The 17,375-nt window shown below is 39.7% G+C and overlaps 1 protein-coding gene across 1 annotated transcript in view; it reads left to right on the forward strand.

Annotated features, from left to right (window-relative positions):
• Positions 1 to 970: 970 nt before the first annotated feature.
• The window catches only part of LOC141014865 (protein NLRC3-like), a 34,191-nt gene continuing 17,786 nt past the window's right edge, over positions 971 to 17,375 (forward strand). The window contains exons 1-5 of the mRNA XM_073488837.1: positions 971 to 1,100; positions 13,860 to 13,996; positions 15,411 to 15,552; positions 15,849 to 15,912; positions 17,223 to 17,348. Coding sequence (XP_073344938.1) covers positions 15,496 to 15,552; positions 15,849 to 15,912; positions 17,223 to 17,348 — 247 coding nt within the window. The 5' untranslated portion in view covers positions 971 to 1,100; positions 13,860 to 13,996; positions 15,411 to 15,495. The remainder of the gene's footprint in view (positions 1,101 to 13,859; positions 13,997 to 15,410; positions 15,553 to 15,848; positions 15,913 to 17,222; positions 17,349 to 17,375) is intronic.

A 17,375-nucleotide genomic window follows, 5' to 3' on the forward strand; every position in this document is an offset into this window, starting at 1 on the left:
TCAGGAGCTTCTGATGAGGAATTTCAAAATAAAAGCCCACTCAATGGTAAAATATCTTCGATATTTCCCTCAAATTCAGATTTATGTTAAAGGAAAACTACCTGTTTCCACAAACTAATTTCAGTTCAGACTGATAGTACTCCACATCAGAGTTATACTCAGGTAATTCCAGGAAGTTCTGATTTGGAATTTCAAAATTAAAGCCCTCTTAAAAGTAAAAAAAATGTTAATATTTCCATATGAATTCACATTGACATTAAAAATAAACTACCTGTTTCCACAGACTAATTTTACTTCAGAATGACAGCACCCCACCTCAGAGACTCACTCATGTAATATCAGGAAGCTCTGATGTGGAATTTAAAAAATAAAAGCCCTCTTAAATGTCAGATATTCCTAATTTCTCTCTTAATTCAGATTGACATTGAGAGGAAACTACCTGTTTCCACAGACTAATGTTTTTTGCGGTTGCCCATATGAGAAACAGTCCTTCATAAGGCTCTTCGTTGTTTTCACCTTTCCATGTGAATTGTAAAATTTTCAGTCGGACTCAACGTCCCGTTTGTCTCCTCAGGAAAGATTTAGTTGTGTAGAAACAGTGAATTAATTTGTACATATCTGAAAGAGGCAGCTTTATTGTAAATGTGTGTCAGATATCTGCTGGTTGGTTTCAGTCCACCTCTCTGTCTCTTTGTTGATGCACTTTGTGTTTGTCACCTGTTGTCATGAATTTACAGACTGTTCTCTCTCCCTCATTCAATGATCAGCCTGTTTTTCTTTCTCTTCTTCTTTTCGGGCTTCATTGTTCCTGCAGTTTGGACTCTGGATCTCTGTCAGTGTGTCTAACTGCTGTGAAATCTCTCCCATCAGAGCACTGACTGACAGACCTTCTGTAACACTGACACCTGCTGCTGACTGGCAGCACTACAGCTCACACTGGGTTGTTGATCTGCTCTCATGTCATTGACGTGTCTGGATTTGTATTTGAAGGTATGAGGATGTGACGGCTGTCGGTCAGATGAACACAGACACCAGCAGCGTCTGTCAGAGTCTGCAGACGAAGGAAGAATGACTCTTTGACCTCATCTGGACTTTAACAGGTGAGAACTCTGACAGGTAACATGAAGAATTGATGATGTTGAATATTTTTTATCAGCAGTCTTTTCTCAAACAAAGCTTGTTTCTGTGTTGTAATCATCAACATGTGCTCGCTGTGCAACATGTACTCCTTTATTGCATGTACATGTACTCCTTTATTGTTATAACTTTTTGTTATAACTTTTTGACCGGAGAACACATGCTGTGTGGCTGTGTCCAAATTCAGGGGCTGCATCCTTCAAGGACGCGGCCTTTGCGGCCCATGAAGGCCAGGTCCGTCGGAGAGACCTTGAAGGCCACGTCCACTGTTGTTAAATGGGATGGTCCAGCCTTCGGAGTATTTCCTGGTTGCGTTTACCATGAGCAAAAAACCGAGTATGAACTATTACTCAAATTTGAATGTCATGTCTGCGCCACTTGATGTAGCCCCTGAATTTTCACACAGCCTGTGTCTCCTCTGTGGCATCAGATAGGCCTTGTCTTAGCCTGCTCCGGTGCTTTCCGGGAAGTTCACCTCATCATCAGCTCATCCATCACCACAGAAAAGTAGGAAATAACCATCCTTATGTGTTCTGGCTGAGAGTTGATGCAGAGCAAATTCTTAAATAATGTTTGCTTTTATTTTTTTCTGTCAGCAATAGTTTAATACCTACATTTGCCATTCATTATCATTCTTCCACTCTTGTTATGTACATGTATGTATGTAATTTCAGTGGTCCTTATTCATCATCCATATCCCTTAGTTGCTCAATAAATATCTTGAATTAAGTAGTTGTATTTGTGTATTCCTTTATGACAGAGCCCTAGGTTAGATTAGGATTTGTCACCACTATATACGACAATAGCCATCAGAAACATCAACAGTTTAATTACTTTTCAAACAAAAACACTGAATAATACAGGGCACTAGACAAAGCCCACAGTAACATACAATTAACAGAAGTCACCTGCTTCAGGCTGCGTTTCACTGAAGGTAGGTGGCGTACTGGATGTGGTGGTGGTGCTGCTTGTTGCCTGACCTGCAGCTGTATTCAAACATACAGTACATCCATGCTGTTACACCACTGCATTCAGTCTGTTGTGTCATTCTACTACATATAAAGTCAGGACTGTACAAATAAGCTTTATTTAATTCGACTAAGATGGCATTTAATTGGTAACAAGGTTGAACTGTAATATTCAGTAATAATAAAAATAATAACAACAATAAAAATAATAATAACACTGCAGTGTATCAGAGACCACAACTCATTTTTCTGAACTTGCATGCTTCAGAGAGTAGATGGCACATTAGAAGGCCCTTCTCCAGCAGCTGTCCTGAGTGCATCTGGACAGTTATAGAGTAGATCAGCCTGATCATTACTGTAAAGCAAAAACATGTAGCTGCAGTAGACAGAGAAGGACAAACAGCTGCTGCAGCCTGCATGGTCGGACGATCGGTCGGTAGGTCGATCGGTTGGTAAAAGAGGTTGCACTACAATTAGTTACACATGCCCAACAATATGAGTAATTATAATTAATTACTTTATACAACACAGTATTGTTTTTAATGATATAAAAGACGTCATATCTCTATATTGGGATTTATTTTCCTCCTCCTCTTTACTCCGTTTTCTAAATTGCACATCTGAAGGCTCGCACCTTGAAATGTAAAAATAGAAACCTATAACCTGCCTCTCTCCTCTGACCTCAGATGCACCCCCCCACTTTCAGCTCAGTCAGTGCTCACGTGACACAACACCCCAATCTGCTGCGCCCCTCCAGCATGTGGTGCTACAAGCAACCGCCTATATGACCTATGTCAAGAGCCGGCCCCAGGTCAATGTTATCAGAATTTACAACTTTCACATATAATACTTATTCATTTGATGTGATTAATTTTCCTCCTAATTAATTAATCAATAGAGATGGTTCTATTACTGCTGCATGAAGCACTACATAATGGTGCCCCGTGTGAGGAGCACAATGTTAATGGTGCCCCGTGTAAGGCAGTGTACTGTTGGCAATCACTCATAAATGTGCAATATTAATTTCAGCATAATTTGGACAGTGCTAAAATTTGAGATTCACATCTGGAACCTTTTAGCCAAAAGTCTTTTAACCACACTAGTCTACTACAGGAGTAGACGTTGATTTGCACTTAGAAACATTGCAGTGTGGCGAGAATTGATTTATCAATCAAATTTATAACCAATGTGATTAACCAAAGTGTTTTAGGTCATTAACTGCCACTTTTAGCCATTTGCTATTGCCGCTACCGATTCAAGTTGAAAGTGCTCAGTAGAAGTTGTAAGAATTATAAAAAATTACAGCCATGCTGCCACAAACTGACAATTTTTATACGTAAACAAACAACTTCATGTTTTCATTTAATGCTGAATTTACAAGAAGGAACCAATGATTTAGATTTTTTTGTAAACTGCCTTTCACAAAGTTTATAAAATTTCTCTAAAGTCAACAATTCACAAAATGTAATGATTTTTTTAGGGAGTCTGGAGGCTTTCTCCACGGGAAGTAGCTGATATTCTTCCTTTGCTTTCCACTGTGAAGTCAAAATACAAGAATATAAGAAACAACACAATAATAAGATACAAAGATTATTTTTAAGAAATAGATTGATAGATAGACTGTCAGAAGTGCAGTCCATTTCTGATCCCCAAATCTACACTAATGTACCTGCACAAGTCTTATTATGTGACCTCAAGGTAACTATGAGTACCTCTGAGGGACAAAAAGGTAAGTATATGTTTCCAAGCAGTCAGAAGGACATATAGCCTCTGTGTTAAGGTACAATATCAGGGAACAGTGTGTTGAGCCAAATACAAACAAATGTTAAAATAAATGTGAAAGTAAAAATATGAATTTTACTCTGAGAAGGTTTGAAGCTTTTAAATGTTTCTTTGAACTTGTAGACAAAGGTTAAAATAAAAATAATCAAAGTTTTGTAAGTAGATTTTTATGGATATGAAAACTTGTAAAACCAAAGATTGAGTCATTGTTGTGTGTCAGGAGCTGAATCCTGAGTAAAGATTCACACTGAAACAAACCCTGGACCTGTTGTTCATGAGCTTTGTGCAAACTTCCCCGCGTTGCTGTGTACCGGGAGAGCCGAGCATCACTGGAAAGACCCGAGTAGTCCCGATGAAACGACAGACCAGCCCCGAAGGCAGCTAAGTACCTGTGGAGTGCTGCGCACATCCTCTTTGGTTGTGACATTGTTGAGCAGAGCTGGATCGTGGCTGTCCACGTTGTCGCCTTGTGTCTGTTGTGCGTGAGTACAAAGTAAGTTTGCATCGGTTGTTTGTTGTTTATGCTGTTTGCCTATGTATGTTGTGTGGATTCGGACCGGCCACCATGTTGTGAATTGTTTATGTGAAATATGTTGCCATGGGCTGGTTAATATGTTTGTCTTCATTCATATACATGTTCTAAACATATAAGACTGTTTGATTGAGAGTTTGGTGCTGTGGATGTGTTTTGCATCTGACTGTATTTACGTTTATTACAGTTGTGTGTTAGATTGTAATGATGCGGTCTGAGGCGCCCCCATGCGGCCATTAGAGAGTATTATTTGACCTCAGTTGTTATCTTCCTGCATTCAAGTATGTGTCTGTTTACTTTACAGTCATATTACTTTATTTGTATATCATACCAAAATATTATTGTTGTTTATTTTCACTTTTAAAGGAAACCACAACTCAACACATCCTGTACATGTTCATGTGTGGAAACAATAAAGAAGGATTATAACTGAACTCTCAGGAGTAGCTGCAGTTTTTCTGACAGAAAACTAAGACCAGACTGTGTACACCAGCATCCAGAATACAATATATTTCACAAGCTTCGTTCTAGTACGAAGGAATCAGGAGGACGTTTGTTTTCATGTCTCGCCCTCCTGTGTCAGTGTCTCTGTCTCTAACTTTTACTTCCTGTCTTGGTGTGACACACATGATTTCTGCCTCCAGACAAAAAGGTAAATGTGTGTTTTTAATGTCACTTCATCATGTGTGATTTGTGTCTTTTCTCCTGTAAAGACTCGTGTTATCAGACTGTTTGTGTCTTCATTAGTTTGACACAATCATTGCTGAAGACGAGGCTGCAGCTCGACGTTCAGCTCAGTCAGGAAACAAACAGCCGAGACATTTTAAATCTACAGCACTGCAGCTTCCTCTCAGTCTGACCTGTTGTTGCTTCTGAGTTACACTGAAGTTAAATGAGAAGAGATTTAAATCCTCCAGCTGTGTGTCAGCAGCTTGTTTCTGTCTCTGTCTCTGTCTGTTTCTGTTTCTTTTGATTGGTAATATCTGCTTAAAGGAGCCGGTTGACATCCAACAAAATAAATAAAATAGAATAGAATAGGATAGAATATTCTTTATTGTCACTATACACATGTACATGAAATTGTATGTGGCATCCTCTTCAGGTCAATAGAAACAAATAGTGCAAAGTAAGAAAGGTAAACTATACCAAATAAAATATATAGTTAAATATACTCATATATACAGTAAAAAAATAATAAGAAAAACAGAATAAAAATATATAAATATATACTGTATACAGTAGACAGAGGTAGCAGCTTTGACAGTGTAATTGTGCAAAACAGTGGTGGTGCAAAATAGTGCAAGTGTGTCACCAGTTTCTGTGGGTGGGATTGTTCATTATGGGGGTGGATGGAGGTCACAGCTCTGGGGTAGAAGCTGTTTCTCAGTCTGTTGGTGGTGGATTTTATTGTCCTGAACCGTCTGCCTGAAGGCAGCGGTTCGAATAGGGAGTGTCTGGGGTGTGTACAGTCCTTACAGATGCTGAGGGCTTTTTTCTTCAGCATGGCAGCATAAACAGTGTCCAGTGTAGGAAGCTCCGTCCCTTCCTCTGCTCATGAGCACGGTGTGCAGAGCTTAAAGAGGCCAGAGTTTATAAAAGGGGATTTTTGCAAATACTTCAATAAATATTTGTTAAAGGGACATTAAAAGGTACGTAATGTGATACGTACCTTTCTATGAGTAATCCATTGCCTGTCATGGACAGTTCAGTGGGTGGACCCAGGGGTCAAGTTATAATCTGAGCTTTGTTGGTCTCTAGATGAACTAACTCTAACCAACGTTAGGACGCAGACAGACAGGTGCGTCCTGAGAGACAGACTGGTTGGTTTTACCCTCCGTCCTCACACCTGACCTTAAACGCTGTGACCACTTGAGGTCTGATCTCACTTCCTACTCTACATACAAATATACAGACATCACTGGAAGAAATGTATTTATTACACAAAGAAATATCTTCACGTGTGACGTTTGCAGAATGAACAAGTCGAGTAGTCTGTATTAGTTACTGTTTACTGTATTAAATAAATATTTTTAATTTCTTAAAGGGATATTACAATGTATGTAACGTGATAGGTACCTTTTTATGAGTAATCCATCACCTGTCATGGACAGTTCAGTGGGTGGACCCAGGGGTCGAGTTATAATCTGAGCTTTGTTGGTCTCTAGATGAACTAGTCCGTGACTTTAACACACGTACACAGCTTCTCTTCTCTCTCTGTCTCTAACTTTCACTTCCTGTCTCGGTGAGACTCACATGATTTCTGCCTCAACAAAAAGGTAAATGTGTGTTTTTAATGTCACTTCATCATGTGTGATTTGTGTCTTTTCTCCTGTAAAGACTTGTGTTATCAGACTGTTTGTGTCTTCATTAGTTTGACACAATCATTGCTAAAGACGAGGCTGCAGCTCGACGTTCAGCTCAGTCACAGGAAACAAACAGCTGAGACATTTTATGTCTCTGTTCTGTTTCTGTTTCTTTTGATTGGTAATATCTGCTTAAAGGAGCCGGTTGACATCCAACAATCATTTCTTCTCAGTATTTTACAGATTGATCTCAGTCCAGTTTGTTTTAATAACAGCTGTAGCCCAGGTGGATTTCTTTGTGCAGTCAGAAGTATTTGAACGGATTTTCATCCTGAGCCGAGAGTCTGCTCAGCTTTAATGTAACAAAAAGAAATCAACTTCCAGTCCAAACACTGTGCTTCTTTCTTTAATAATAAGAAGATGGTGAACTTTACTTATTTATCACCTTTACAAAGTGCTTTGACAAACAAGCTCAGCAAGACGACATTACAGACCACGACCGCTGCAGGAATCAAACTGCCTCCTGACGTGACACCACAGAGCAACAACCTGGTGAAGCTCAGAGATCATTCTGGGTTTTGGGTTCACTCTGTTAAGTTTAGAAGAGCTTTATCGTCATGGTTACATGGTCAGTGAATGATGGGGGTCATGTTATATATGGATATGAGGTTGACTGTTGACAGGAAGCAGGAAGTGAGCAGCTGCCTCTGGTGTTAAACTGTGGTGGTTCCACACTGTCCTCCTCCGTCACATGACTTCCTCTGCTCATGAGCAGGGCATGCAGAGCAAGTTTAACCCTCGTATTGTCTTCCCATTTACTATGCACCTTTTGTCCTCTCGGGTCAAATTGACCCGGTCTGTTTTGACTGCTTATAAAGCATGAGGTATGAAATGGTCACCAAATTTTTTTGTTTCAACTTTTTAGTGAACATATATCTTACATATCTAACATATATTTTACACTTATTTTTGTAATTTATGGTATGATAGACCTCATTTACATAAAATTATACCTCATTTTTGAGTTAAAAAAAGCAGAAATTCTCAATTATTTTCACTATGGTTATGATCACAGGCACACAAGTAGATGGAATATCACAGACTGGTACATGTCAAAGTTTAGTCAGGATATTTTTTTGAAACCACTTAATTTTTTTGAATGGCAGCAAATAGTCACACCTGTTGTCCTCCCGGGTCAAATTGACCCGGTCTTGTTTGACTGTTTATAAAGCATGAAGTATAAAATGATAACACAATTCTGTGTTATACCTTTTAGTCAACTTGTTTCCAACACATTACCACAAATTTTACATACATTTTTGTAATGTATGGTATAATATACCTAATTTCCATGGAATTATACCTAATTTTTGAGTAAAAAAGCAGGAATTATGAATTATTTTGACTCTAGTTAGGATCAGAGGCACATATGTTGATGCACAGACTGGTATATGTCAAAGTTTAGTCAGGATATTGTTTTGAAACCATTAAAAAAAAATTCTGTTGTCCTCCTCTCTCTGTAGGTAGATCAGAAGTTGTGATGAAATTAGGTTTACACATCTGTAGCTTTGAAGTTCTGTGTGTGTGTTTGTGTTTGTGCGTGCGTGTGTGTGCGCGTGTGCATGTGTGTTTGTGCGTGTGTGTGTGTGTGTGTGTGTGTGTGTGTGAGAGTGAGTGTTAGAGGTCATTGTGTGCGTGTGTATGTGTGCGTGTGTTTGCTTGTGTGTTTGTGTGTAGCCCCATGTAGGTAGATCAGAAGTTGTGATGAAATTATGTTTACACATCTGTAGCGTTGAAGTTGTGTGTGTGTGAGTGAGTGTTAGAGGTCATTGAGTGTGTGTGTGTGCAAGTGTGTGTGTGTGTGTGTGTGTGCGTGCGTGCATGCGTGTGTATGTTCATTGTGCTGCATAGTGAAATATAAAATGCCCCAAGGATGCTGTAAACTCAGTGTTGTGTTTATTGTTATCTTGTCCCAAATTGGAGGAAGGCATATCAAGGCCCAATGCAATGTCCAACGTGTGTGTGTGTGTGTGCATGCACGCTTGTGTGTGTGTGTGTGTGTGTGTGTGTGTGTGCGCGCATGTGTGCGTGTGCGTGTAGCCCCATGTAGGTAGGTCAGAAGTTGTGATGAAATTAGGTTTACACATCTGTAGCTTTGAAGTTGTGTGTGTGTGTGTGTGTGTGTGTGTGTGTGTGTGTGTGTGTGTGTGTCTGTGTGTGTGTGAGTGTTAGAGGTCATTGAGTGTGTGTGTGTGCAAGTGTGTGTGTGTGTGCAAGTGTGTGCGTGTGTGTGTAGCCCCATGTAGGTAGATCAGAAGTTGTGATGACATTAGGTTTACACATCTGTAGCTTTGAAGTTGTGTGTGTGTGTGCGTGTGTGTGTGTGAGAGAGAAAGTGAGTGTTAGAGGTCCGTGTGTGTGTGTGTGTGTGTGTGTGTGTGCATGTACGTGTGCGTGTGTGTGTAGCCCCATATAGGTAGATCAGAAGTTGTGATGACATTAGGTTTACACATCTGTAGCTTTGAAGTTGTGTGTGTGTGTGTGTGTGTTGTGTGGGTGAGTGTTAGAGGTCATTGTGTGTGTATCTGCATGTGCGTGCATGTGTGTGAGTGTGTGTGTGTGTGTGTAGCCCCATGTAGGTAGATCAGAAGTTGTGATGAAATTAGGTTTACACATCTGTAGCTTTGAAGTTGTGTGTGTGTGTGTGTGTGTTGTGTGAGTGAGTGTTAGAGGTCATTGTGTGTGTGTGTGTGTGCGCGCGTGTGTGTAGCCCCATGTAGGTAGATCAGAAGTTGTGATGAAATTAGGTTTACACATCTGTAGCTTTGAAGTTGTGTGTATCTGTGTGTGTGTGCATGTGTGTGTGTGTGTGTGTGTGTGTGCGTGTGTGTGAGAGAGAGAGTGAGAGTGAGTGTTAGAGGTCATTGTGTGTGTGTGTGTACATGTGTGTGTGCATGTATGTGTGTGTGTGTATGTTCATTGTGCTGGAAAGCGCAATAGTGTGACCCATTGCACCACTAAATGTGGCCGGGTCAAATTGACCCGGGAAGACCACAGATGCTATAAATTTTAATAAAACACACATAATTTAAAAAAAATAGTCATAATTAATTTTACTTGCAAAGAGCATAGTGTGGAACCATCCATGTAATTTTGAGGCAATTATATGGAAGAAAACCAAAGTTCTGACGTATTGAAGCGGGTCTTCGGGTCAAAAAGACCCGAAGACAACAGGAGGGTTAAAGAGGCCCGAGTTTATAAAATGGGATTTTTGCAAATACAATAAATATTTTTAATTTTTTAAAGGGATATTACAATGTATGTAACGTGATAGGTACCTTTTTATGAGTAATCCATTGCCTGTCATGGACAGTTCAGTGGGTGGACCCAGGGGTCGAGTTATAATCTGAGCTTTGTTGGTCTCTAGATGAACTAACCCTAACCAACGTTAGGACGCAGACAGACAGGTGCGTCCTGAGAGACAGACCGGTTGGTTTTACCCTCCGTCCTCAGTGATCCGATCATTAGTGAACAGCTTCAGGCCCGTCAGTTCACACCTGACCTTAAACGTGTCTTGACATTTGTCTTGTGACCACTTGAGATCTGATCTCACTTCCTGCTCTACATACAAATATACAGACATCACTGGAAGAAATGTATTTATTACACAAAGAAAGATCTTCATGTGTGACGTTTGCAGAATGAACAAGTCGGCCCAAATAGTTCAGAATGTGTTGTGGAGCGTTTCACAAAGTTCATACAGTTTCTCCTGACACAAGTCTCAGAATTGAGTGTTTTTTAAGGGAGTCTGGTGACTTTCTCCACTTTCTTCTCTCTGCAGAGCAGTAGCCTGTATTAGTTACTGTTTACTGTATTTGTAAAATGTGACATGTTTACTGTCAGTGTGTTATATTCTTTAATACATTTAGTGTAACAGATGAAATCAGTTCAAACAGCTGCTGGGAGGTAAGATGCACTTTAAACATGAACAACAGACAGGCTCTTACAGCGATGACACGTTTCACAAGTAAAGAAACATCTTAATGTATTTTATTTAAAGCTGAATTTACAAGAAGTGTATTAAGTTTCTCCTCGTGAGGCAACAACTGGTAAAATCATGCACTTTGTTAAGGGAGTCTGGGATATGACCGGTACTAGTGACTTCACTTCATTACTTAGTCCAAGTCCGTGACTTTAACACACGTACACAGCTTCTCTTCTCTCTCTGTCTCTAACTTTCACTTCCTGTCTCGGTGAGATGATTTCTGCCTCAACAAAAAGGTAAATGTGTGTTTTTAATGTGACTTCATCATGTGTGATTTGTGTCTTTTCTCCTGTAAAGACTTGTGTTATCAGACTGTTTGTGTCTTCATTAGTTTGACACAATCATTGCTAAAGACGAGGCTGCAGCTCGACGTTCAGCTCAGTCACAGGAAACAAACAGCTGAGACATTTTATGTCTCTGTTCTGTTTCTGTTTCTTTTGATTGGTAATATCTGCTTAAAGGAGCCGGTTGACATCCAACAATCATTTCTTCTCAGTATTTTACAGATTGATCTCAGTCCAGTTTGTTTTAATAACAGCTGTAGTCCAGGTGGATTTCTTTGTGCAGTCAGAAGTATTTGAACGGATTTTCATCCTGAGCCGAGAGTCTGCTCAGCTTTAATGTAACAAAAAGAAATCAACTTCCAGTCCAAACACTGTGCTTCTTTCTTTAATAATAAGAAGATGGTGAACTTTACTTATATATCACCTTTACAAAGTGCTTTGACAAACAAGCTCAGCAAGACGACATTACAGACCACGACCGCTGCAGGAATCAAACTGCCTCCTGACGTGACACCACAAGAACAACCTCGTGAAGCTCAGAGATCATTCTGGGTTTTGGGTTCACATGACTCTGTTAAGTTTAGAAGAGCTTTATCGTCATGGTTACATGGTCAGTGAATGATGGGGGTCATGTTATATATGGATATGAGGTTGACTGTTGACAGGAAGCAGGAAGTGAGCAGCTGCCTCTGGTGTTAAACTGTGGTGGTTCCACACTGTCCTCCTCCGTCACATGACTTCCTCTGCTCATGAGCAGGGCATGCAGAGGAAGTTTAAAGAGGCCCGAGTTTATAAAACGGGATTTTTGCAAATACAATAAATATTTTTAATTTGTTAAAGGGATATTACAATGTATGTAACGTGATAGGTACCTTTTTATGAGTAATCCATTGCCTGTCATGGACAGTTCAGTGGGTGGACCCAGGGGTCGAGTTATAATCTGAGCTTTGTTGGTCTCTAGATGAACTAACCCTAACCAACGTTAGGACGCAGACAGACAGGTGCGTCCTGAGAGACAGACTGGTTGGTTTTACCCTCCGTCCTCAGTGATCCGATCATTAGTGAACAGCTTCAGGCCCGTCAGTTCACACCTGACCTTAAACGCTGTGACCACTTGAGGTCTGATCTCACTTCCTGCTCTACATACAAATATACAGACATCACTGGAAGAAATGTATTTATTACAGAAAGAAAGATCTTCATATGTGACGCTTGCAGAATGAACAAGTCGGCCCAAATAGTTCAGAATGTGTTGTGGAGTGTTTCACAAATTTCATACAGTTTCTCCTGACACAAGTCTCAGAACTGAGTGTTTTTTTTAAGGGAGTCTGGTGACTTTCTCCACTTTCTTCTCTCTGCAGAGCAGTAGCCTGTATTAGTTACTGTTTACTGTATTTGTAAAATGTGACATGTTTACTGTCAGTGTGTTATATTCTTTAATACATTTAGTGTAACAGATTAAATCAGTTCAAACAGCTGCTGGGAGGTAAGATGCACTTTAAACATGAACAACAGACAGGCTCTTACAGCGATGACACGTTTCACAAGTAAAGAAACACCTTAATGTATTTTATTTAAAGCTGAATTTACAAGAAGACACCAGAGATTTAAAATGTGCTGCAGCTGTTTCACAAACTGTATTAAGTTTCTCCTTGTGAGGCAACAACTGGTAAAATCATGCACTTTGTTAAGGGAGTCTGGGATATGACTGATACTAGTGACTTCACTTCATTACTTAGTCCAAGTCCGTGACTTTAACACACGTACACAGCTTCTCTTTTCTCTCTGTCTCTTCCTGTCACTTCCTGTCTCGGTGAGACTCACATGATTTCTGCCTGCAGACAAAAAGGTAAATGTGTGTTTTTAATGTGACTTCTTCATGTGTGATTTGTGTGTTTTCTCCTGTAAACACTCGTGTTATCAGACTTTGTGTCTTCATTAGTTTGACACAATCATCGCAGTAAAACCTGTTGAAATGTGTGAGAGGTGTTGAACTCATTGGTCGACAGGATCAACCGGTGCAAATAAGGAAGAACAACGAGGCTCTTCATTGTTTTCACATTTTCATGTGAATTGTAAAATGTTCAGTCGGACTCAACGTCCCGTTTGTCTCCTCAGGAAAGATTTAGTTGTGTAGAAACAGTGAATTCATTTGGACACAACTTCTGTCTTTATTAATAAGAAACTAGTTGAGAGGCAGGGACCAGATTCTCTGTTGAACCATTCAAACATGGACTCACGTGAAGAACTGAAGCTCTGATGTTTCTATTATGATCCAGACGCTCTGCTGAAAAGCACAAAGCAGCCACAGCAGTATGAGACAAACTGACAGTGTGAGTGAGCGGCCATGGGAGGTTAATACTCCTCAGCAGGGTTCTGATCCAGAAGAATCACATCAACAACAACTGCTGATTCTTTCATGGTTCTGTTTCCTCCAATAATCTGAAGAGTTGTGCAGCCGGACAGTCCAGTCTCTCAGTCCACCAACAAGAATGATATTATTTCTGAACCAAACATTAATGGTGTTGTTACTGAATAAATAAACAGAGCAAACATTTGAAAGAGGCAGCTTTATTGTAAATGTGTGTCAGATCTCTGCTGGTTGGTTTCAGTCCACCTCTCTGTCTCTTTGTTGATGCACTTTGTGTTTGTCACATGTTGTCATGAGTTTACAGACTGTTCTCTCTCCCTCATTCAATAATCAGCCTGTTTTTCTTTCTCTTCTTCTTTTCGGGCTTCATTGTTCCTGCAGTTTGGACTCTGGATCTCTGTCAGTGTGTCTAACTGCTGTGAAATCTCTCCCATCAGAGCGCTGACTGACAGACCTTCTGTAACACTGACACCTGCTGCTGACTGGCAGCACTACAGCTCACACTGGGTTTCTGGGTTTCAGTGACTGCAGACGAAGGAAGAATGACTCTTTGACCTCATCTGGACTTTAACAGGTGAGAACTCTGACAGGAAACATGACACACCTTTGATGAAGAAACTCTGCTGTCATTTGTTATATTTTGTGGATACATGATGAACTTGTAGACGAGAGCAGTGATGAATCCTTTCAACACTGTTAAGTACTGTTTTAAGGTTTTCATGAATGAATTCACTAATTATTCTCTGATATGTTACTTTTCGGCTAAAATGAGCCTGTTTGTGTTTAGTTTGATTTAATCAACATCAGGAAAAAAGGTTGGACTGTAATCTGACTCACTGCTGAGAGATGAGGGAGTGTCTGAACTGGTCTGACAGCCTGCAAACTTTTTAATCTTTGACTCAAAGACACATGAAACATGTATACTGATTGCTCAGACAGGTTTCATGTTTGTAGACTTGAGTACTGAAATTAAGAAATGGCTAAACTTCATCCTTTTAAGTTTTTTTCTTTCCTTTGAATCCTTAAAAAGCCTAAATGATTAAAAACAACAAAAGTATATTGGTGTTGCCCTGATACAGTCCAGCAGAGAAAAGACAGTTCAGATTTCACAGTTCAAACTGTGAGATGTGTGTATATATTATTTTAATACGTTTTGTTTCATAACGCTTCAGTAGTTTCCTCCAATCAGAGCTCTGTTTGTTTGTCATGTGACACAGTGCTGTCAGAAAGTTTGAACTCACTAAGTTTTCTCTCCATTTACAAACTCAGTAAATTCAAAACATTTATGACCCAAGACATGTTTGAATTCCTGAATTTCCCTGTTTGTGTTTCCTTGTTGAGCTGCAGTGGAGGGACAGAAACTCAGAGAGGGACGTTGGTTCTAAAACAGACTTTGTCTTTGTAATTCTCCACTTGATCTGTGAGACTTGAGCTGAACATTAGAAGAGATTTTGACACAGAATGAGGGCTGTGGATTTATCCTCCATTTCTTACAGTGTAGTTGTGTTGACGGGATCACTTCAGTCAGTGTGGACAGGAGGAATGATTACAGACTGTCACCTGTTGGCCAATCGTTTTGCTAGTTTGCAGTGATAGTTGCAGAAATTAAAGCTTGTACTTTTCTCATTTTAGGCATGTTGTTGTGATGATAGATACTTACTGACCATGTTCAGCAAATGTGTTATTTATTTCAGATCTATTGTTATAGGTGATTTTATAAAGGACAGTCCTCATGACAGCCGTTTTCACTGAGTATGAATTTTTGTGGTAATTGATGACAAAAACATATTAAGAGTAGTTATTTCATATTTCATGGTGTTAATAAAGACTAAACCTGAAGTCAGTTATGTTGATAACAATATAGTTGAATTAGAGAGAGAGAGAAATAACATGTGTTGTGTTAGTCTCAAGTTAATAGTCAGGCTACATTGAACTTGACTGTGAGAGGCATATTGTTGTGAAGATTTGCTCTCTCTTGACTCAAACAGGAATAAATCAGAGTTCAACAAGATACTTGAGTCTCCAGTGTTTGTGCACCAGAACAGAACCTGGACCATTCTGCCTACAGTCAGGATGAAAGCCAAAAAAAGAAAGGTTGACTCTCAGGACGACTGTACAACAAGTAAAAGTGTAAGTCTCTGAGTTTTTAATGTGTAGAATCGGCAATAATAGTAATAATAATACTCAACAAACTATACGTTTTCCCTCATTGTTCATATTGTTAAAAAATATTGTGTAAAAAAACCCTTTACGAGTGTTTATTCTACCATATTTTAAAATAAGGCTCTAGATGAGGCTTTTATGTAACCACTAATATCCAAATCAAACCTTTGACCTTCAGACGGGTTTTGTGACATGAAATCTATATTAATTTTAGTTCTTTGTATTTACATTTATTTTTTACATTTATTTTCTTAATGGTGAAGGAATGCAGAGATGGAAATGGGTCAACAACCAGCCGGGCTGTGGGTCCAGAAACATCACGAGGTGGTAAGATGGTTTCTTACTTTCCTCATTAAGTATCACTGATTTGTGTACTTGCTTCAAAACACCAACTGTGAGAATCAATTCTTTTATTTCTGCTGCTGTAATTGTGACATGTTCAGCTCTGTATCACAGCTGACAACAACCAACCAACAGACGAACTTGTGTCTGTGCGTCTAACAGGTGTCGCTCTGAAACAAACAGTTTGTGGAAAGACGTTCAGAAATGATTCTGCAGTTTGTGTGTCTGTATCACCTAATGTGAGCTTGTGAAAACAATGCATGAATACAAATACACGGGTAAACAAGTAAATAATGTGACATATAAAAACTCCTAGAAACTTCTCCCTCAGTTCTCAGGTTCAGGTCCTGGTAGTCGTCCTGCTAACTTCATGGTCAGCTCTCCTTTGAATGATGAGCTTTCATGTCAAAGGTTTAACATGTGGACATAAGATGTCTCTTTGAAAATGGAAGATACCCCGTGCACAGCAGTGCTGCTCTTCTGGGTGCAGCCAGTACAGGACAAATCACAGCAGATCAAATAATCAATATTCCTGCTTACACCAGGACACAGGATTGACACGATCTAATCAGATTCATGGTCTGATCGGAGCAAATCTGATGTTTTTAATGTAACTGTTAATAAAATAGTGTCAAACTTATCCTGGTGTGAGCAGGAATATTGATTCTGTTGATAAGATGTCTCTTCGTCCGTCCAGCCCAGTCTCTTTACTCGCCCTCTCAGGGCATGAGGGACATTTTTCAGGACTGGGTTCACTGGCCAATCAGAACCAAGCAAGCCTTGTCAGTTTTCATGAGTGAAAGAAGACATACTTCCTCTCTGTGGTTTAAGTTTTCCCTTTTCAACTGGACAAACATGTACCTCCTCTGCAGGTCTGAACCCAGCAGACACGCTTCACAGTCCAGTGTACGTCACATCCAGTACAAACGTCTTTAATCTTTTGAGGCTGTGGTGTTCAGGTTGTTTTTAGTAAGGCAGAATTTCCTCACCATTTGTATGTCTTAGTATTGGATTGCATCACATTGGAAGGTGTTATGTAGTTTTTCATCATCATCTTAAGATGAATTACAGTCAGTGTTGGGGAGCAACCAAGCTACTAGCATGGCTATTTATTTATGATTTTCAAAATAATGTAGCTTCAACAACTGGCCTGACCCAGCGGCTTCACCAGACTTTATTTGTTGTTAATCTTTCAGGTCAATCTGCTCTAACAAAGTAGAATCTTAACATAGTTCAGACATCGACAAAAGGAAAGTGAGTTGTGGTTCCTAATTATTTTGTCTATTTTCTAACAGCTGAAACTCAAGCGGGAAGCACAACAGTCACAGCACAGACTGGAAGTGTCATCTACACACCTCATTTGACTGGTGTCAACACTGGAAGAGACATTATCACCAATATCACCAATTATTTCACAGCAGGTAAATGTTCCCCCTGAATTAACACGT

This window comes from Pagrus major, chromosome 1 (assembly GCF_040436345.1).
Source record: "Pagrus major chromosome 1, Pma_NU_1.0".
Taxonomy (NCBI): domain Eukaryota; kingdom Metazoa; phylum Chordata; class Actinopteri; order Spariformes; family Sparidae; genus Pagrus; species Pagrus major.